The sequence below is a fragment of the Cylas formicarius genome, unplaced genomic scaffold, assembly GCF_029955315.1.
Source record: "Cylas formicarius isolate icCylForm1 unplaced genomic scaffold, icCylForm1.1 PGA_scaffold_4__25_contigs__length_36172078, whole genome shotgun sequence".
NCBI classification, from domain to species: domain Eukaryota; kingdom Metazoa; phylum Arthropoda; class Insecta; order Coleoptera; family Brentidae; genus Cylas; species Cylas formicarius.
Window position 1 is genome coordinate 10,615,588 of NW_026844334.1, and position 23,429 is coordinate 10,639,016.

A 23,429-nucleotide genomic window follows, 5' to 3' on the forward strand; every position below is an offset into this window, starting at 1 on the left:
ATATTTGAATATGCAAATGTTTTTTTCTTCTCATTTCAATTTCTTTGAGTTAGCGTAAGTTATTTAGCATGAGTGTATCTCTTAGTAAACAACTGGAGGAACAATTTAATATACCAGTTTGAAGTAGTTCTTTTTAAGTTTTGCTATTTTAATATAATTTCTCATTCCAGTTCTTGTTAAGTACTAATATTCAATTTCCGTATGTTGTACTAAATAACTGTAACAATGTTATGTAATTTTACATAAAAATATTCTATGTGTGTTAAGAAATAATTATTACGTCGAACAATCTTTGAGTTTGAAAATTGATGGTTATAACTTTGCAAGATCTGACAGGACGTTTGGTCGAGGGGGTGGTGTGGGATTTTATGTAAAGTCTTCAATTTCAAATAAAATACTAAATAAAAGTAGTTCCTTCTAGTTTATCTAATTGGATATTAAATTGCAAAATACTAACTTTGGAATTTTTGTTGTGTGTCGTCCTCCTAATTATTATATTATATTAGTTTCTTTGATCACTTTGAGAATAAGCTATCAGATTTATATAATTTACTTGATAATCAAATTACTGAGGTAAAGTTTTTTAACAGCTTTGCAGATTCTTTGGGTATGACCCCACTTATCGACCAACCAACTAGAACCACCCTGTCTACGGCGACACTTTTAGACTATATTGTAACTACTTGTACTCTTCAGTCAAAGATAAAAGGGTAATCATCCATGCTGATAGTCTGAGTGACCATGATATTAAGACCAATAGAACGACAGCTTCATTTAAGACACTCAGAACCTCAATTATGAGAGTTTTAAATCTGATATAATACCTATACCGTGAAAAATATTTTTGATTTTAAAAATGTCGAAGACAAAGTGCAATTTTTGAGTAATAATATTTTAATGCTTCTCGATACAGCTGCGCCATTTAAAAAAATCCTAGTGACTAAAAATTATACGCGATGGTTTACGGACATCCTCAAGGAAATGATAAAACTACGTGGTAAAGATTTAACTAAATTTAAAAAGAATAAAAACCCGGCCTATTGGAATTGTTACAAAGATTAGCGTAATACAGTGAACAACATGGCAATAAAACGTGAAAAAAAAGCTTACTCAGGAGAATCTCAGAAAAAACTGTGGAGAGCATTAAAGTCGTTAAATTTGGTTATATTATCTTGTGCTGAAAATATAAACAAACACTTCATTAATAACACGTAATATCGTGCCGGATACTAAATTAATTAAGTATTATCGAAGAAACACGCTTAGAGCCTTAATTTCTCCTTTACAGATGTTGAGGAAATCGAAATATTAAATATAAAGACAATATTAAAACTAAAGCTGTAGGTGTGGATGGTATCAATATTTCGTCAATAAAACTTTGTTCCCTACATGTTACTGCATATCACACATATAATAAATTTTTGTTTACAAAAATCTATATTTCCTGATCAATAGAAAAAAGCCTTAATTATCAGACCTATCGTGTTCTCATAACGTTGTCTAAAATCTTTGAAAAAGTAATTAATTCACTCTCTCATACCATTAAATCAATCAGGCTTTAAAGCTGGACAGAGTTGCACACCTGCCCTTTTCAGAATTACCGATGATATTTTTTAAGCACGAGATTAAGGTAAACTTACTCTTCTGACTCTCTTGGATTATTCAAAGGCTTTTAATACACTCAATCATTCTTTAGTAACCGTTTTACACTACATACTGTAAATGCAGTAAATCTACTTATATTCAGAATATTCCGGAGAAGCACTGCCTGCAACTTAACGCTGACAAGTCCGTTTTTAAATTGTTTGGACGTAAGAAAAACAAAAGTTCCTTTTTACTTACATTTAAAGAATCAATTTTTCTAAATGACGAAGTTTAGGTCTACTATTTTACAGTGAATGGCGGTTTTCAAATCAATAATCAATATGACTTCAATTTAAAGAGTATTTACCAAAACAAGCTTAATTGATCTGGTGTTATCTTTCATCCATGTTTGAATCATATTGATATTTTCCGTATTTAGAAATTACAAAACTGCTGTTTGAGGCTGATATTCGGAGTAAGAAAATTTCGGCGTATAACGGCGTATTTTCTAAGATTTTGGTGAATAAATATCCCCCTTACTTAAATGAAAAAATTAAATTTGGAAGTGACGTGCGCACTGTCAATATTAGCTATGAGGGGACCCTTACCCTACTATTTCACCGGACTGAGCTTTACAAACGGTCATTTTCTTATGTAATAACCAAATTTCTTAACGAATTACCAATTAAATTAAATATAACAATTTCATAAAAAATTAGTAAGCTATATTTTCGGTGTTCGGTAGTTATAATACGTGTAAGTTCAAATAAACGATATTGCCAAATGGTTATTGTTCCTACCTGTAAGATTAATTAACTACTTGTCACATCTGCCCTCTGCATTTCTTAGGCCTTAAGTTTTTCGGTAAGTGGAAGAAAAGGTCAATGATACGTCACTGAACTGAACCTCGCCTTTTTGTAAATTGATTAGTTATTTTTTATTATTGACTTGTTGATTATTGAAAATATATGCAATAAAACCACCTTTCAGCAAATAAACATTTTTTATTTATTGCCGACAGCAAACTAGACAACTTGATGTTCCTTAAATTGCCAAGAAATAATATTGTTGATAGGCAAAATTATAAATCACCGCTGGTCTGTATTGAGCCAAAAAACCCCAAAAATGTTTACGGAAATGCTGGCGTCCGCATTCATAAGTGATTTCTGGCATCGCATCGTCATACAAAGAGTTGTAATTAATTGAAGTAAATTTGGTAAACTAAAAGTGCTACAACGGGTATTGCTCAGACAAATACTGTATAACTATTGCTTATATATTCTCCATCTAACTTGATTTAGTTTGAGTTTCCTTATGGACACATTTTCTGTCGGTTTTGCAGAATAGCAAGGAAATAAAAGCAATTTACGAATGGCACATCAACTTCGACAACAAACTCATTTCGTTGGTTTTGGGATCAGCGACTTTGGTGGGCGTTCTTATTCCCATATTCGGTAAGATTAGACAAGACGTCATAAATGTTCGCGTGCCAGAAATATATTTTTCTACTCCCGTCTGTAAAATACCTAATCACGCACCTATCTAGCGTGCGAGAAGCGTCACTTTACCACGTCAGTTTCGTTTCCCACGAATCCGAGCCACTTCGGAATTTTCCGGGATTTTACCGCACAGGTTTGGGAGCGCTCGGATGTTTTCGGGAATATTTCCCACGATTTGAATTTTGACGTTTGTCAATTCTGACAGTCTTGTCAGTGAATGTATTCGTGTTGTTTTGCGAAAATGTACCCAAAAACCAACGGTCGTAGAAAAAGTATAGTATTCAACACGTTCGGTAAACTTTTTAAGTCACTCGTTTATTAAACACTTGCTCCGCTACGTTCCGCTCGTGTCAAATAAACTTGTGAGTCAAATGCTGTTTACCGCCCTTGTTGCATAATATACTATTATTGCTTTTATTATTATTAATTGAGAAATCACAAATGACAGATTAAAGTGTGCACGATTACCAACACCTGTATACTAATCCAGCGAGCATCAACCAAGTTCTGGGTCTGAAGTATGAGGATGAATGTTCATTTTGGTCATAATTTCAATTTAAACTAATAGCGGTATATTAATCACAACTGAATTCGATTACGTTTATTATTTTATCATTTTTAAATATCTAAGATCTAAGAATATGAATTTGTTGATTGGATGTCTCCAGTACGTTCGATCTGCGAAGAAATATTATGCGCCGCTAGTTATGACTGATGTATAAGAATACGCCAGTTTTAATCTCTAAAACCAATATTTGTCATGTAAATCCATAGACAAATAAATACAAAACTTTTACAGAAATGGCAGCGTCCAAGTTCATAACCCCAAAACGACCAACTTTCAGGCTTAACGGTTTCTGGCATCTCATCATCATGATGTGTACGATTACTTTAGTTTTGGTGTCGTGCAAGTACCAATCGCTTTCGAATAGGGCTCTGGCTAATTCCGAACTCTAAAATAGTGCTAACTGCTAGTAAGGGCTTTAAGGAACTCGAAATAGAGCTAGCAATATTTTAAGAACTAATTTTCATCATACTCTACCTTTGCATTAGTTAGCTGGATCTCAGTTTCAATTAATCTTACCTGGACAATAACCTCGTGGGATATCCACGCGAAAACAATCGTGTGACCGTATAGGTCGGTATTACGAATGCCAAAAATGGCCTGACGCCCTAAAACAGCTTGTAAGTGTTGTTAAATTGTCATTCGTTAATAACTGCCATTGGTCGGCAAGATTTTTGTATATTTACCATAGTTATCTGCAGAATCTGAGACGCCAGCGTTACAGAAGAAATTACATATTCCAAGAATATGATAGTTTTAAAGGACTCATTCAGATCACCCACGTAGCTAGAATTTTATATTTATTTACATTTTTTTACCAGCAGTTTTCAAATTTTAATCAGCTACTTTGCGATTGCGGACTTTTTGATTTTGAAATTTTAATGCTGCATTTCAGCGTACGAAAACCAAAACTGTAACGTAAATGGTTAGCTACTTTTTATAAAACTCTGGATTTTTCCTCCGTCCGTTTTTGTTGAGTCGAACTGGCTAACGTTTCGCCAATCATCTTGTTGGCTTCTCGCATTTTACTCTATACCTGCTTTTATATTGTTTGAGGGGCGGGGGCGCGGAGCTAAATGAGAGGCATAAACACCGTCTCGGGAGACCGATTCCCATATTGGTGGCAGGTAGAGACCTGAGTCGCGGTTAAGAGTGTTAGGTTGCTTATAGATTTCTATAGACTCTCTGATTTTTCGTTGGTAGAAGAATTGATTACATGCAGGAATTTTAGTTTTATTGAATAACATTTTATGTCTAGTTTCGTGCAACTGCTGATGAGTTTATTTGTCTTGGTCGTCTCTTCCATATGCATGGAATGCTGTAAACTCCTGGCATCTCAAATTGATTTTTGTCTTTGACGGCTCTAAGGTGTTAAAAGATTTTTGGACAAGTGGTAAATCTGGGTTTGACGTTATATTTCTTTAGAACATTTGATATGTGATCAGTAATGTTTCGAATATAAGAAAGGACAACAGTGGCAAATGTGGGATTGCTCTCAGGTTCATTGCTATTAAAACGTTGTGATGAATGTATTTTGTGATGGAACGCTTAATATCTTTAATGTGGAAATTATTAGAGAAAAGAGCAGTGTTTTAATTCGGGGTTCAATAACTCGGGCTGAGATAGTTTTACGGCTCTCTAAACAAGAGAGCTGATGATATGAGTGATGTGACAATGCATTAAGGTATCGGTCTGTGTGCGTAGATTTTCTGAAGACACAATGAACCAATGTTAGGTCTGATTTTCTAGTGATAAGAACATCTTGGATCTCTCAAAGACAAAATTTCATTTGAGATGCCAGTAGTTTACAGCATTCCATGCGAATGCGGCAAATAATACATTGGAGAGACCGGACGGAAAATATCAACTAGGCTCAAAGAACATGAAAGAGCCTCAAGACTAAGACAAATAAATAAACTTATCAGCAGTTGCCGAACACAATCACGAAACCGGACAGAAAATTATATTGGATAAAACTAAAATTCTTGCATGTAGCAACGAAAAATCGTCACCAATATGGGAATTAGTCACCTAGGACGGTATTTATGCCGCTCATTTAGCTCCGCCCCCCTCAAACAATATAAAAACAGGTACAGAGTAAAATGCGAGCCAGTTTTAGTCAACCTCTGAAGAAGCCAACGTTAGCTACTTCGCAAGAGCAATTCAGAAGTTTTATAAAAAGTATTATAGTAGCCTGTGGAAGTTTCTTTAAAAAATTAATCATATAGCTACAGTAAAAGTCGATGCATCTCAGGTCGCTATATTTTCACGCTTACTGAATTTTGTGCCTTAGTTTTTGATCGCAAAAATGCTTTATGTTAGTAAGGTCATAGCTACATAAGCAACCAAAGACCTTGGTAAATACGTATTCGATACCAAATGGTATGATCAAACATTTTTCTTGGAATTACATATAAAAGCATTTGATCAAAAGCAAGTGCGATTGCGTTTTGAATTGTTAATTAATAAAAAATTTAGCTATAAGAAGTCATGTTTCGATCTATACCTAATAAGTTGTTGGTGTTTATTGCATAGCGCTTTCAACGCACCGGACCCGTTTAGGTTGCTGGTATCGTCAAGTTTGTCGAAGTTCCTGAAACTCCTTTGCATCCTCACATAAAAGATTATGCAGTTCACGAATGCGCTCACTATAGCAACGCATAAAGACGATAGTGTTGGTCGAACGTTCTGGTCGATTAGAATAACCACGTAGTGCTTGTTGACGTCGAACGGATACCAATAGTTTGTTCGTCACGTTGCTGTGCTGTTGAAAATACGTGTAGCAATTGACATCGCCTGAAATAATTAAAGGGGGAGCTAAAAAATTCGTCCCCATTCAAAATTGGTCTCACCGAAGGTAGCGACGCAAACTCCCATGAACATGGCCCAAGCAGAAAGAAGGATAACAAAATAGTTGTTGAATTTAATGTGCCACTCGTATATTACTGCGATATCGCCATTATCGTGTCCAACCATTTGAAATTTCGGATGTAATGCAAGTTGAAGCAACTTTACGACTGATTTGGACTGACTCATTACCATTTTCGTAATTATCATTCCGAAAAATATGACTATGCCTATGTTATTAATAGCTAGAAATACAAGTCGTATCCTGTTTACATAGTCGAGCAAAACAGCATTTCTCAAAATTCAAATTGAGCTAAATATACGGAAATATTAACGACACATATGCACATCTAAATATAAAGTAAAATTAGGCATGAAACAAACATTTTTAAAAAAAGAAAAAAAAAAAGAAAATAGAAGTTTAAAATTACTCAAGCTTAACACTAAATTAGTTGGTAAATCTTTCAAAAATTAAAAATTGCTTCAGTAATCACCTGCCGATGTTTTAGCGGCTTATTTTCTTTCGACATGTGTATTTGTTTAGAACAAAGTAAATATTTCTGAACTTTTCCAGATGGCAAAATGGAATGTGGAAGAAATGAATTTTTTTCCTTCAATGGAGATCGTAATCATTTTTTTCTAGCTTCCACTCACTCTACGGATTCGTTACGCACTGCCAAATCGTGACGCTTGTTACACAATATACTACCATATTGATCCAATTTTTTGTTTTTTTGACTATTTCAACCAGTTTTCCAAACGACCTTTCAGCCAGGAGTTTCTTTAGGCATAGAGCAGAGCACAGCGGAGAGAGTGTGTAATAAACTAGCTTCTAAAGAAGTTTATTTAAACGTTTTGCATACTATCCGATTTCTACAACCACTTTTGGGTATACTTTTGCAAAATAGCACGAATGAAACGTAAAAATACCAACGGCGTGGTAAAAACGAAAACATTCAATCGCTCCCAACCTATGACATATATCAATTTTTATCCATACCGTGACTAAAGTGCCGGAAACGCTCGAAATAACTTGCGACATTGACTCTGACTTTTTAAGTAAAGTGACACTTCACGCCCGCTTGATGGAAGCATAATTGGGTATTTTGGAGTAGGAACTAGAAAATTTTTATACATGAATTAAATATTTTAATTTCCCTTTTTTTTCGAATCAACAAAACTTATGACAACAAATAATTGAGAAGAAGTTACTCGCAATAACGACAATATGAAGGGTATTTCAAAAAACATGGCTGAAGATTCCGGCGCCCTCTATTGGAATTATTGGAAAAAAAATGAATCCAAAATAATATGTGACATGCTACTTAAATTTATAAAAAAGAGAAGTATTTACTGGGTTCTACGTCTGTGCGGTACAAGTTTCTCATTTCTATTCCATATAGTTTTTACCTCCGGCTGTATCGGTTCTCAGCAACGAAGGTACATCTAGAGTACATGAAACTATTGGTGACGTGCAAATTATCTGTAACAGTATAGAGTAAACCGCGTATAGATATTTTCGTAACACAGAATTCTTCAATGTCTATTCTCCAAATACCCGCGACAATCATCAACCATCTTATGCGGCTAAAGTAGGCATGGCCAACAGTTTTTTGTCACGGGCCGGATTGAAAAAAAATTTTTTTCGCGGGCCAGGCGTAAAAAATACAAAAATTTTAATCAAAAAATGAACAAAATTTTATTATGAAAATATAAATAATACCTATATATAATATATAATAATTATAAAATTAACATTATAATAAAAAATAAACATTTTAATAATAACAAATATACTATAATAATTATTGAGAAATATTGAGGCGGTTTGCCTCGTTTATAATCTTTTTAATGTCAAGTTTAATTTCTGTGATGGCTAATTTTAATACAGCCTCCAAATGTAAATCATTTAATCTCGATCTTGTAGGACTTTTATTGTGATTCATTAAAGAAAATGTCTGTTCACAAATATAAGTTGAACTAAATATTACTAAATATTTTTTGGCAAGATTTTTTAGATTTACATATTTTTTACTAATTCTTATAAAATTGCTTATAAAAATTACACAAATTATCTTCCACTTCTCGATATTTATCATGCAATAATTGGTCACACTGTAATGCAATTAATTCTAATTGAATATCTGGAGAAGCTTCTTCAATATTTGCAGTAAATGGATTTCTAACAATCGACAATATTTTATCTATTCTGTTAAAACATTCGAATGTTTTCAAAATCAAGTCGTAATGCCAGAATATTTTCAGTATACATTTGAGCTTTTTCTTTTAAAATTATTGCGGAAATGGTCTTTAAGGATGGGAAATGATCAAATTTGCTTTCAGCAAGATTTGTGGAAAAAAGTAGAAGTTTCATTTTAAAAGCTTTTAATTTCTGCATTAAATCATAAGCAAATAATTTTTTTCCTTGTAAACTTGTGTTGAATTCGTTTAAATATGTGAGGATGTCTAGAAAGAAAGCCAAATCACCAAGCCAATCTGGATCCGTTAATTTAGGAAACTCCTCATTTTCTTTGAGCACTAAAAAAATTCGTATTTCCTCCTGAAGCTCCCACACACGCTTTAATACCTTTCCCAAGCTCAACCAACGGATTTTATAGTAGTATATTACATCGGAATATGTGGTATTAAGTTCTTCAAGGAAATCAATGAATTGCCTATGATTTAATCCTTTGGCTCTTAAGAAATTTACTAATTTTACAACTATTTTGGTAACATGATCGATTTTTAAAACATTTTTGCATAGGACATGTTGACAATTTTATGATTGGGATCGATTTCGAAAATTTTATCTTCAATGCTTCAATTTCTCCAATATTTTTTCCTGTCATGTTTGGTGCTCCGTCTGTTGTAACATTCACCAATTTTTTCCAGTCAGTATGGTGCTTTAAAGAACACTTTTCAATTTCCTAGAACAGATCTTCACCCGTTGTTGTATTTTTCATTGGAACAATTTCTAAAACTTTTTCCAAGATTTTAAAATCATCATTTATAGCTCTGATAAAAATTAACAATTGTGCAGTATCTTATACATCGCAACTTTCATCCAGAGCTATTGCATAAAAATTGGTTGACTCTATATTATATAATAATTGGTCAGTTATATCCACATTTAAGTCTTCTACTCTTCTGGCAATAGTTTGCCTAGATAAGCTTATATTTTCGAATTTATTTTTAAGTTCTGGACATAACACGGTTACAAACATCCAACATGCATTTCTTTAAAAATTCTCCTTCAGAAAAAGGTTTTCCGCATTCGGCAATACGTTTGGCTATTAAAAAACTTACTTCCGTCACCGAATTTGGCAAGCGATTTTGTTTTACAAATATATTTTGTTGACGAGACAATTTTGTGGCCAAATCTTCGAAATGTTGTTTTCGGTCTTCTTCGTTTAAATTGTTTGCATAATTCTCATGTTTCGTTTCAAAATGTCTTTTTAAATTGTATTCTTTAAAAACTGCCACACTAGAGTTACAAATGAGACACACAGCTTTCTCTTTAACTACCGTAAAAAAATATTTCCATTTCCAATCATCATTAAAATTTCGACACTCTCTATCAACCTTTCGTTTTTTAGAAGCCATCCCAGGGATGAAAATATTTCTTAATATAAAATTTTTTTTATAAACAGAAATTACGTAACATACCTTATTAATTAATAAATAAATTAAAAATTTAATATATATAATATAATACAAATAACGCCGAGCCGATGATGTAAACTGCACCGGGTGGTAGCGAGCACTAAAGCCTGAAAACAACCGGCTACTAGAGATATTTTAAGATATTTATAACCCTAGTGGGGGGACGCGCAGGTTCGGTAGACCTTATTTCAAGTAGAAATAAAGCTGCCAGGGAAACACGAACTTCCAAGCGACCAAGTTATTACTAACAAGTTTGCTACTTCCGGAAAGCATTGAATGAACTGGCGTACTGTTCAACTTCAAATACATAGATTATAGAGTTTGTAGTGTGTTTACAGATAACAAATAAGCACGAAAAGTTTAATTAATATGAAAAATCAGAAATATTTTTAATTTACTTGATTAATACTATATAAGTGTCAGGCAAACGTAAATAATGAAAAATTACTCGCGGGCCGCATAAATTCATTACGCGGGCCGGATGTGGCCCGCGGGCCGTATGTTGGCCATGCGTGGGCTAAAGTATCGCACGCTCATGTTCATGGTGGATAATGGCAATTGAAAATTATCGGACTCCGTAAGACTGAGTATTCGAAAAAAGACATCCTCAGAGGCGTCACGCCTGGGGATGTTGGGATGGGTTTAATATTTACTTATTAATATTATTTCTCATACCATCCTTCCATGATAAACCGGTTCATCATCAGGGAAACTGTAGTAGTTGCGTGTTGTTTTACCTTTAATGAGAGCAGAACTTGGGCTTTTCACTTTGGCTGGTAGTACACAAAGACTTGCAATCGATGTGCGGTGAGAATGACTGAATAGACAAGACTGTGGAGTAGTTCCGGTTATTCGATTATTTTGTTTGTTTTTTTTTAAACTTCAAATAAGTTTTGCTTGGAAAATCTAAATAGTTTATCTAGTAATTTTTGTCATCATTGTATTGTGTCGTTTATTTTTATGGTATAAATTTGTACATCAATTTTTTACTAACTTAATAATAATAATGATTTTATTATTATTATTTTAAATCACGCTTGTTGCGGGTTGCCACTTAAGAGCCGGTACACGGTAGCCTCCGAAGCGCATTAAGTCTATTGGTCGGTTAAGTTAATGTTTAAATCCTTTTTCATGATGTTGCATGAAGACAGAATCACAGCCTTCTGGAGCTGCCGGAACTGGCGAGCGGGTAAATTCAATTTTTCCAACTGCGTTGTCAGATTTCGAGGAATCTCTCCGGTGGGTCTTATTATAATTGAGATACTTCTGACCGCACGCACCCTCCAGGTTTGCAGATGATGGAACAACGACGTCAAAAAAGCAACCTCGTTCTTCTTTTTGTCGTAGATTACGATGTTGGGTCTGTTATGATGTATTGGTTCATCAGTCAAGACTTGTCGATCCCAGTAGACCCCGAAGAGAGCATTCTCCAGAATTGAGTCAGGGGCATATTATCATTATTATTATTATCGTAACACACTCCAAAAAATACTACTCCTGTTCCTGTCTCGTAAACGACATCTCGAGTGGGTCCGCCTATGGATTATATAAAGAAATATTTTGTCGTTAATGAAAGAGTAGTGCAGTAGCGTATCTAGTAGTTAGGAGATCGATCTATTGCATTCAATGAGGGGATTTTTCGACGTTGGGGTTTTGATGCTGAATTATATACGAGGTCCGCGGAAGTTGCTTATTGCTGTTGTTTCTCGGTTGGTTTTTAAATGCTCAGCGGGTGTGATTCGCGCCATACCAAATTTCCCTTATCATATCAAGCAAGTTGTTCTAGAAGTGCTACAAGTATCAAAGTTGTGCTTTTTATATGAAATCCAATAATGCATGTTAGTGCATTATGGAATCTTTCTACCGAATAAGGTTTGTTAACCCTAAATCTTCACGTTTCTTCAAGTGTTTTTAATAATAATGAATTTTTGTGGAATCCTTGTTATAATATTTCATATCCTCAAAAAGTATCTAATTGAGTTGTATAATTATAATACCTAAATAATATAAGGTGTCCAAATCTAATCAAATGGGACCCTTTAAGTTACTATAATGGCGTTTCTACAGAATACATCAAATAGGGGTTTGTTAGATAGACCTAATTAGCAACGGCCTTTAGGCAAAAAAATATGAATAAAAACAATGAAATCAAATTATTTTTTTAGTTTTCGTTGAGTTATATGAATTCCGCTTCCATATCATTCCGATTATCTATTTTAACAATTTTGAAAAGTTAAAACAAACTCCCAGTTGTACTCTCACCGCAAAATGAAAATGGATTCGATTCTGGATTCGGATTAGTGAAACTCGAATCAATTTATTTACTAATTTCATTATATTTTGATTCAACGCTCCACTTGAAAACTCTGTTACAGAATGAATTAAATATTCAAAGCAAGTTTAATAGAAGTAAATAAATATATTCTTCATTCACCGTTGGCCATAAGCGATGCATATGAGTAGGCCAGCTTCAATCTCTAAAAGTAAGTGGCAAAAACACAAATCTTAAAACACGTTAAAAATTCCGTTGTAAATATCTCACCGATATTCCGACATCCAAATCCATAGCACCAAAGGGACCAATCTTCAAACTTAGAGGTTTCTGGCACCTAATTAGCATGACGTGCACCATAACTTTCACTTCGCTGTCGTGCTGATACCAGTCGCTTTCGAAAAGAGCTTTCGCTAATTCTGAACTCTGAAAAGGTATATCAATACTTGTATAAAGGATAAATCATTCTAATAATCTGTCAATTAACATCTTGAGAACTACTGGCGAGCACAGTAGGTGTGAGGTATCAAAAATGTTCGATTTTTCATAAAATTTTCGCTTCCCGGACAGCTCTAAATGTAGGAAATAGCTATTACCTGAATAATGATCTCGTTGGAAGTCCACGCGAACACAAGCAGCTGCATGATTGTGTAAGATAATAGTATGAATGCCAAGAACGGCCTGACGCCCTAAAAAATTGTTCAGAGAATAAATGAATATATATGAATGAATGTATCTTTTTACCAGCGTTATTTGCAGAATTTGAGCAGCTAGCGATAAGGATGAAACCATGTACTCCAGAAATATGATTGTGCTAAAGTACTTATTCAAATCTTCAACGTATCTGAAATTTAAACGGTATTTTAAGTAATTGTTCCTCTACAGAGACTCCGGTTAGTTAGGCCCTTGTTACTTTCGAAAATCGATGATTTTTTCGAAAGTATCTGCGCTCGTATAAAAATTTTATATCTCGGTAACGGTAGGTCCTATGGGATCGCCATTGGTACAGAAATAATCCCCTTTATTTTGGTCTATCCGTACTCCGTTCTCGTCTATTGGTTTTTCCGGAATAACTTTCGAACCGTTGGAGCCACAAAAATTAAAATTTGAATCCTTTTTAACCCCCCACATAAGCTTATAAAAAATGACCCTGATCCGACGCCGGTATCCATCTTTTATTCGCCATTTTCGACTATTTTTAGGACATTGCTAGGAAACACGATAAGTGTCCGAAATTTGAAGCAATCTAATTCATATTTGGCACATATATGCAGCTGTGCCCTGTGACGGAACCTATTGAAAATGGGGGGGGGGATTCGGCATGTATTCTAAAAAAATTAAAAATCGCGTGTTTAATGGTCTACAAAAATAATCGTTTTTCAAAAACGGTTTACGAGACCAAAAAAAATATGGAACCGGAAAACGCAGAAGGTACGGCTCCATAAAAATATACAGGTAAACTGAAAAATTGGTCTCCCTATTATGGAAAATTGGTTATAACTGAGAGACTATGATTCAGATCTCACTTTCTTTTGTATTGTGATATAGCCCGCATAGACAGCAAAAACTTTGGTATTTAAGGTTTTTACCTATTGCACAGGGTGTTCTCGATATTCCGTGCTAAATGAGAAATGTGTTAAGTGTCCTAAATTTGCAGATATTAGCTTCAAATTTAGCAGAGAAGCAAAAGTCCGTGTCCACATTTAAACGGTAGAAATTGGGTGCAATTAACTTTTAGCAAGTATTCGTCACATACGCTGCTCAGGATATTTGAAAAAATCCATATTGAAATCGTTATTTCGGGGGCTGTCAAGACGCGATGACGTCATTGATTAATACGGCGCACTGCATGGTTTTAGAAAAAAATTACTTTCTCGAGAACCATTTACTATTTTCAAAAAATTCTTGGACCAGGAAACGTGGAAGATCCAGGGGTATAACCTCTACTTCGAACATTGTTTAAACCATGTACAGGGTATGTCGTTTATGTACAAAAGATTCTGAAAGATCCTGAAAATTGCCGTTTTTCTGGATAAATTATTGGCGGTAAATGAAAAACCGTTGAAGATGGGATAATTTTATTTGAACAGTATCGTAAACTGTGTCGAGAGAGAGAGTTTCATGTGTGGTCAATTATACAGGGCGCGAAAAAATATCATTCGACAACGCTATTATTTGTGCGAATTTTAATATTTACCGATGTTTACTGTAACATTGAAATTCGAGGAGATGCGAAGGACACTTTTTACAGGGTGTTTCATAGTGGTCCGCAGGAGCAGGAAAACATTGCGTCCCCTTTATCACATGAAACCGCAAGTTCTTTCCTTTTATAATAAAGAGCTGTTTTGCGCTAGGCGTTACGAACTTTCCCCGGAAGCAATCTTGTTTGGTCTGGTCTGCGTTCTGGGTCATATGTAGATCGCTAGAAGGCACCACTATAAAAGAGTACTGCCGCACTCGCTAGTCGGTCAGTCGAAAAGAGAAGCCGGAACGCACAAATATAAATTTAATCGACGGATAACAATGGCGACCTTATATAAATTATTAGTTTTGTTTATAGGAAATAGTTATTGACTTTTTAATACAATTTAAGTTCCGCTAAGTTTTCCGAGCGATTTGATAAGTGATAATGAAAATTAATGAAAAGTTATGTCTCGGTCTGTTAAAAATTAAACACGTGGGAATGAATCAAAATGTTAAAGAAAACTAGAATCTGACTTAAAATAAAAAATATATAATTCATAGTCATACTTACCTAATTAATTGTTGATGCTTTAAGCATAGCCTTTTCAGCATGTCCGAGTCTTCAATATTATCTAGTTTGTCGAAGTTGCTAAAACTGTGCTGCAATAGCTTCAGCTGGAGCCTCACGAAAATAATGATGCAATTGACGAATGCATTCACTACAGCCGCCACTAGACAACCTAGTACTGCGCGAATATTCTGGTCAATCAGAACAAACACGTAATGCTTGTTCTTGTCGAACGGATACCAATAATTTATAAGTACAGGTTTTTCTGTTACGTTTATGCCCCTGTGCTCTTTAAAGTACATGTAGCAATTGACGTCACCTGCAAGGCTTCATGTCAGTTGGGGGATTAGGTAAGCGACAATTGCTCACCAAATACATCGACGAACGTTCCCATAAATGTGGCGCCGAAAAATAGTAATGATATGACGTGATTGTCGCAACTTATGTGCCATTCGTAAATCGCTTTCATTTCGGCGTTAATGGCTCCTTCATGTTGATATTCCGGCTGCAAGGCTAGTCGAAGCAGTTTGACGATTGGTTTCGTTTGGCATATTAACATTTTGGTCAGTGTCACCCCAAAGAATGTTATTATACCGATGGTGCTTATTGCTAGAAGTCACATGACTCGGTAGTAGTATTTTTCCAAAGTGAAAAGGTGAGATATACTATTTCTATAAAACATAAGTCAAAAAATTGAGGAAAGTCGTGGACTGCAAAAAGAGTAACAAGATTGCATTATGCTGGAGTTAGGGGAACCATCACTGTCATTAGCAAGTTCACTACAATATTAATAAGCAGGCTCTAAAGAATTATGTGCAAAATGTTAATGGCATTAATTTTATTTGATAGAGCTTAGAATTCGAGTGATAAAGTATTACATATTCTCTATTTTGCTCTCAAACAAAGAAAAGAATAGAAGATTTCGAATTGCACTTTTACGCATGCATAAACAATAAAAAGAAAGTTAAATTTAATATTTAGGTCATGTGATAAGAAGTAAAAGATGCAAATTACTTCGGCTTATACTAAAGGAAAACAGAACTGTGGGAAGAGGCCAAAATTCACGACTAAAAGATTTATGAAGATGGTTTGACCGCTCCTCAGCAGTAATCTTGCTTTACAAAAATTATTGAATATATATTCAAAAATATTATAAACAGCTAATATACTCGTAAAACTACAGCCAAATAATAACGATAAATCAAGTGCCCATGAGACTGTTTTACTTGGTGAATCCTGGAAAACTTCAATTCAGGAAGCAATAAGATTCAACCCATTTTCCTCCCTTGATTATTTTGACACATTGTCTTGAAAGAACGTTAATTCCTATTTTTATTATAATTTATTTCAATTATGGTTTTACTTCTCTCAGATGCTCAATTTTTATGCTATAACATTCTAGTACTAGGCTGACTATAATGCACTGACTACATCTACAATCGCTTAAAAACTTTATAAGTGAAGATAAAATGGCGTGTTACTTAGAATTTATTGCTATTTGCTCAATGTTGCATAGAACATGCATTAAAAGCATCTGCATATTACCTGCAGGCTTATCCGTTTTTAACAAAGTAGGCATGTTAAACACGTAAGAAATCATAGGGGAGGAACAAACCATCTGAACCAATATAGCGTAGACGTGGTATAGCCTTTTCTTGGGAAGTGAAAATTCGTCGACTTCAATTTTCCAAATACCGGCTACTATCATGAGCCACCGTACGTAACGGAAGTATTCCTGAGTTAAGCTTTCGTGGTTCACATTTGACATGACGAAATCAACAGAGAAAATATAAAAAATGTTTCTCCAATTCTCATAATAACGTCCGGAAAAGTAACAGATTGAGGCGGGCTCCCATAGGCGTCCTTTTTATTATTTTTGCAGTTTCTAGTTTTGTTATATTTTAATGGAACTAGTAGTCAGTTTTAGTGTACTCTTTTGAAATATTTATTATGATTCGTCGCATTTGTAGTTAAAGTCACCGATATTCTGGTTTTAAATAGATGATGCTGGCGTTTTTTCGTTTCTGACGCTGATAAAAGAATTATTTAATGACACTAAACTTTAAAATAATGATCCCAGTCAATATAAACCGCGACACAGCTTCAAGACAAACGCTCTGAAGAAACCAGCAGCATATTAATCAATTTACATCAAAATACATAGATTTCAGATTTCTTTGTCTACGCCAATGGAGTCCGACTGAGGAAAGTTTCTCGCAGATAATTAAAGGGTGGCATGGAAAGAAATATCTAGTATTCAGTTATAGAGTCGGTGTGTAATCAAAAGGGATATCGGCTTTTCAACCACTGTTTTACGTTGCTATATTATTGGAAAAGTTTGTGCGCGTGGGCGTGACTGTGTATTATTTTCCAGATAAAGAATGTTCCTGAGTTTGATTTAAAAAAGATTTTTAATAAATCGATTATGTATCTCCTAAAAATGACATAACATTAACATTATATGCCTACGTCAGAAATCATCATCGGAAGGCGTTATTTTTGGATGAATAGGTGAAAAGCGTAAGAAATAATGATAAATCGGCTGAATTAAGAGTGTGAGAAAATAACCTTATACGGTCCTACATGGCGATTTGAAATTTGATTGTTTTAATGTAGATTAATTATCTAGTTTATTATTATTAGCATTGGCAATTTTTTCTATCACTCGATATACATGTTTAGGTTAACACATTGGTTTGACTAGATAAACCATATTCTACTGGAACAAGAAATATTTACTTATAGTAGTTGCAGAGAAGACCTGCATTTAGCGTACCAGTGAGTACTGAGTTTACGTAAACCAAATTAATAATTAAAGATAACAGTAATGGTGCCCTAAATAATTTTTAATATGCCTAAATATCGAATATTTTAGCACACATTAAAGTATGTAGATCGCTGCAAATAACGTTTCTATCAAGTCCCGTTAGTCATCAGCGACGCATAAGAATACGCCAACTTGAGCCTCTGCAACAAATGTCTAACATTAAAACCACTGGAGCACAAAAAAATATTTTCATGTGGTAAGTTATTTTGTGAACAAAACGGGAACTTAGATCACCACCGTGATATTGGCTTACCGATAAACCAACATCCAAATCCATAACCCCAAAATGACCAACTCTCAGACATAGCGGCTTCTGACATCTCACGATCATGATGTGTACCATGATTTGAGTTTCGGTGTCGTGCTGGTACCAGTCGCTCTCGAACAGGCCTCTTGCTAATTCCGAACTCTAAATAAAATATCCGCAAAATTAATTAATTAATAATGTATTATAATTGTGTTGGGTTTAAGGAATGCGCTGTTAGCAATACAATCTGACATTTTATAAATTTATTAATTTAAATAGGTAGTACTTACGTTTCGAAATTAACATTTACGTAAGTGATTTATTATTATATCTTATTATAGACATATAATTATAAAAAATAGAATTTTTAAATTTTTCAAATTTTAAATCAAATTCAAATTTTAAATCTTCAAGATAAAAAATACTTTTTGTTTCAATCAATAAAAGGCCTTATGCAAAATAGTTATAACTCATGCTTTTCGTTTTTTCTCAGGGTATAGCTAAAAGGTTTGATTTATACCTAGTTACATTATAATGTTTATATCTATCTGTTGGTGGTGCCTATGCTCACGCATGGGGCAGTGGCATGGTGGCCGGGGACCAAAAGAGCGGGAGCAAGGCTAGTTCTTGACAGACTGCAGAGATTGGCTTGCCTCTGCATAACGGGCGCCATGAGAATGGCGCCCACGAGGACACTGGAGGCTCTGGTGGGGCTGCCCTCTCTGGGGGATCGGGTGCAGATGGAGGCGGCCAGGACAGCTGTGACGCTGGCGAGCTGCGGGCTCTGGAGGGAGGGAACCTTCAATCGGGGTCCGTACGACATTTTAGAGGGCTGTCGCGGGGATCGCGGGGTCATGGGCATGCCGAGTGACGTCATGATCCCCGAGATGACCTTCTTTGATAAATTGACCTTTCTCTTTCCATCAAGGGAAGATTGGAGAGAGGGCAGAGTGGGCTCCTGGGATGGACTTGTCTGGTACACGGACGGGTCCAGAATGGGAGATCTGGCCGGAGCTGGAGCGTACTGCGAGACAACGGGATCAAGCTTGTCGGTCCCTCTGGGTCAGTGTTTCAGGTGGAAATTTTCGCTTTATTGATGGCGGCCAGAGAGGTGATTCGGCTCAACTACGGAAGCAGGAGAGTCTTCTTCTGCTCGGATAGTAGGGCTGCACTCATGGCGCTAAAGTCAGTGCGTACGCGCTCCTTGTTGATAAAGGAATGCAAAGGGGTACTGAGGAGGGTGGCTGAGGAGAGAAAGGTCACGTTGGTCTGGGTCCCGGGTCACACCGGTATCCGGGGCAATGAGGCGGCGGACGCCTTAGCCAGGCCAGGCGTATAGGGCCAGAGCCCCGCTTGGGAATCGCCCCGTGTGTGAGGCGGGGAGCTCTCGAAGCCTGGGCGAGAGACCGGGCCGCGGGGGCTGGAGAGTTGCTCCGGGAATGAGGCAGGCGAGGCTAATTATGGATGGGCCCGCCCTTCCTCGGACCAGGGAGCTGCTTAGACTGACCAGAAGGGAGTGTAGAGCACTAACAGGAGCCTACACAGGACATTGCAGGCTTAGGAGGCATCTTTGCTTGCTAGGCATTGGAGAGGACCCGGAGTGTAGGTGGTGCATGGAAGGGGAGGAGACCCCGTATCATCTGCTCACCGAGTGCCCTGCCTTGACATGGGCAATATTGGGAGTCTTCGGAAGGGCCCTGATCGATCCGGACTCAGTGCACGGTATTGGGCTAAATGAGTTGCTGACCTTCTACAGGAGGGGCGGCATTCTGGACGCCCTCTAGAGCGGCCTGCGGGCACAACGGGCCCATCTGGTGGCCTAAGTGCTTGGACGCCCCCCTTTAATACCAATACCAATACCAAATACCAATATCTATCTGTTGTTCAACACAAATATGTCAACAATTTTCCACAAAAACGAATAAAACAGGTCTACAACTATCGTGTTGGCTCATTCCGAACATACTACGTATACGTTGTTTTGTAGAAACAAAATCATGCCAAAATCGGAAGAATTACACTCAAAACAGAAGTCCATATCTAAGTCTGGATTGAACGAAGGCAAGGTAAGTAGGAAAGGTAGTTAATATTACAACTACACCTTGCAAAAGTTGTCTGGAGATGTCAATTCACTATTTCAATTACATTTTGTGTCTTAATAAATTCTCTAACGTCGCAAATTTCATCAACCATACTGTTTATTACTTCCATTATTTAATATTGGTTTTTACGGGTGATTATGTCTTAACTGTAATTTTTTATGTCGTGTATTGTTTGTTCTCACTCATATAATTTGTCACTCAGAGAGAACATACAAATATCAACTTAGCCTCCATTTGTAAAATTTTTCTATAAATTCTTAATTTTTTTGTTGCAGTATAATTTAAACTAACTCATAAATTCTTATTTCTATGATCAAACTAAAAAAAATTGACATTTTTAGTTAACGTTTTAAGTAAGCTCCGGTTCAATAACGTTTGTCTTTAAAATTTAATGAAGTTTTTGAATTTGCATTTATATGACTTGAGCGCCTCTACCTTGAGATTTATGAAACGTCTGATCTTGTTTAGAATACGTCACCTGAGTACTGTTTACAAACATGCAGTTGATGAAATAGTGCATAGAGTTCAGATGATTTTAGAACTCAAATTTAGTAGCGTGAAACGGAAAATTTGAAATTTGTTTTTCGTTCTTGACGCTTTGGAGTGGTAGTAAAATCCTTTATTTTACAGTAAAACAGATGAATAATAAGAATTTAAAAAAAAGTCTAGTTTCCAAATCTTAATAAAATGTAACAGTTAGAACGGAATCTTTATATTGGTTAGTGTAACGAACACGCATAGTAGGCCCACCTGGAGGTACCATCGTAGGCCCAGACCGCTGTTTCAGTACTGACGCGAGTGTCAGTCGGCAACGAGTTCATACAGAGATTTTACCGCGTATAACCGTTTAAAATCTGTTTTCATCCCAACAAACTGTTCCTACCCACTTTTATAATAATAAATACGGTTTGCTCGAATGCGGGTTGTTACTCTAAGTAAGCGAGTGTAACATTAGTTTATTTAAAATAACCCATGGAACGGCCGATAACGAGACTTACCTGAATAATAATCTCATTGGAAGTCCATGCGAACACAAGCAATTGCATAGCTGTGTAGGTCAACAATAGAAAAGCAAAAAAAGGTCGAGCGCCCTAGAAAATGATGTTTATTTTTTATGGTTACAGCGGATATTTCGTTAAATTTATGTTAGTTTGAAAATTCCTATTCACATGGGACGAGTGCTTGATTCATTACTCTAATTGCTTACCAGCGTAATTTGCAAGATTTGTGCTGCAAACGATAGAGAAGAAACTATATACTCCAATAGTATAATAGTTTTGAAGGACTCTTTTAGATCGTCGACGTACCTACAAATGGTTAACGTTAGAAAGGTGCGTTGAAATGAAAGATTGCACATATGAATATTTTTAAAACTTCAAAACAAAAACATATTTACCCAATTAGTTTTTGATGCTTAACACACAACCTCTTGAGCAAACTCGCACCTTGGATGTTATTGAGTTTATCGAAATTCCTAAAACTGTGTTGTAGAAGCGTCAGCTGGAGTCTAACAAATACGAATATGCAACAGACAAAGGCACCGACCACTGCAATCAGTAATGAAGCCAATATGGCCCGAATATTCTGGTCAATCAGAACCACAGCATAGTGCTTATTTCTATCGAAGGGATACCAGTAATTTAAGGGTACCGGTTTATCAGTCATATTTTCGCCTCGGTGCTGCTTGAAGTATATGTAGCAATTGATGTCACCTGCAAGTTCAAATGAACTTCATTTAAAAATTTAAAGGGAAGATCGTACCAAATATGTTGACGCATATACCCACAAACAAGGCACCGAAGAAAAGGATGGAGACGACGTTATTACCGCAGTTTATATGCCATTCGTATATCGCTTTTATTTCGGCGTTTATATCTCCTGCGACTTGAAATTCCGACTGCAAGGCAAGTCGCAGCAATCTCACAATTGATTTTGACTGACACATAAACATTTTCGTGAGCATAACCACGGAAAATGTCATTAAACCCATGGTACTTATTGCTAGAAGTTTTACAAATAAAAATAACATGAGCCACTAATATTACACCTCGTTTAGATACAATAACATCCACCATTTTTCAATAAAAAAAAATTGAAAAATGACGGAATTTTTAATAAATTGTCAAATTTTCAATATAACAAAATCCAAAATTTTTTGAAGTAGTTTTCGAAAATTCTAGAAACCGAATGTACTGGGTTGGTTAAATGCTGTATTCTTTTATTTTCAAATAAATTTCTTGCATAGAATGAAACGTTATTAAATATAGCTTCTGCTTTAAAAATGGCGGAAATTAATTTTTATTTTTCTAAAAGTACGCGATTTTCTTAATATTGTCAATTGTTTGTATTTTTTTAGTATTGGCAGTTTTCATTGGTACTAATGCTACTATTAAAGTATTAGCGGATTATCTGTATCTGCAAATGAACTCTATGTAGTATTACCTGCGGGCATATCCGTCTTTAACAAAGTAGGCATATTAAGTATAAACGAAATTAACGACGAAAAAAAACCCATCTGAATACAGATGGAATAGGTTTGGTACAACGTTCTCTTTGGGACCGAAAACTCTTCAATTTCAATTCTCCATATGCCGCCAATTATCATAAGCCATTTTATGTACCTAAAGTATTGCTGCGTTAGGTTGACATGATCCATATTTCACTATGCGAAATGAACCAGAAATATCAAAAATGTGTTTCGCTCCAATTCGTCTGCGAAACTGAAGCGAAAAAAGCCGCCGCTAAGTGAATATGTATCTGCGAATATAACTGATATAATAACACAGTGGAGCGTTTCAGAAAGAGACGAATTATCATTGGCGTGCTTTGAATTTTGGCACCGACTGTGTCACTTTAAATCCAATTTTCTACAAATACATCTAAGATAAACACAATATATCTAACATAGAAAATTTCTCCTGACATATAGAACTAAGCGATGGATCAGTGTGAGTGGGAGTTCAATTCAATTGACTCAGTTTAATCTCATGTCTAATTAACATCAACATAACGAAAGTGGTGAATACGTAAGACATAAACGGCATTTAACACCACCCTGCAATAGAAGTGAA

General features: G+C 35.6%; 1 protein-coding gene across 5 annotated transcripts; it reads right to left on the reverse strand.

Moving 5' to 3' along the window:
- Positions 1 to 12,497: 12,497 nt before the first annotated feature.
- Positions 12,498 to 23,342, reverse strand: LOC132700554 (odorant receptor 30a-like). 5 transcript variants are annotated; one of them, XM_060667949.1, is made up of 10 exons: positions 21,755 to 21,802; positions 21,357 to 21,665; positions 19,905 to 20,095; positions 16,728 to 18,418; positions 15,552 to 15,791; positions 15,186 to 15,501; positions 13,175 to 13,274; positions 13,027 to 13,119; positions 12,701 to 12,856; positions 12,498 to 12,635 (listed from the first exon to the last, which is right to left on the reverse strand). In XM_060667949.1, exons 4-10 carry the CDS (start codon positions 16,948 to 16,950, stop codon positions 12,585 to 12,587), a joined length of 1,179 nt encoding a protein of 392 aa, XP_060523932.1. In that variant the 5' UTR covers positions 16,951 to 18,418; positions 19,905 to 20,095; positions 21,357 to 21,665; positions 21,755 to 21,802; the 3' UTR covers positions 12,498 to 12,584. The 5 variants fall into 5 exon arrangements, with proteins under 5 accessions (XP_060523932.1, XP_060523935.1, XP_060523934.1 ...); XM_060667952.1 differs by having other exon boundaries at positions 12,594 to 12,662; XM_060667951.1 differs by lacking the exons at positions 12,498 to 12,635; positions 12,701 to 12,856; positions 13,027 to 13,119; ... (1 more) ...; positions 15,186 to 15,501; positions 15,552 to 15,791 and adding exons at positions 22,120 to 22,359; positions 22,801 to 23,342 and having other exon boundaries at positions 16,963 to 18,418; positions 21,357 to 21,449; positions 21,566 to 21,665; positions 21,755 to 22,070.
- Positions 23,343 to 23,429: the final 87 nt, after the last annotated feature.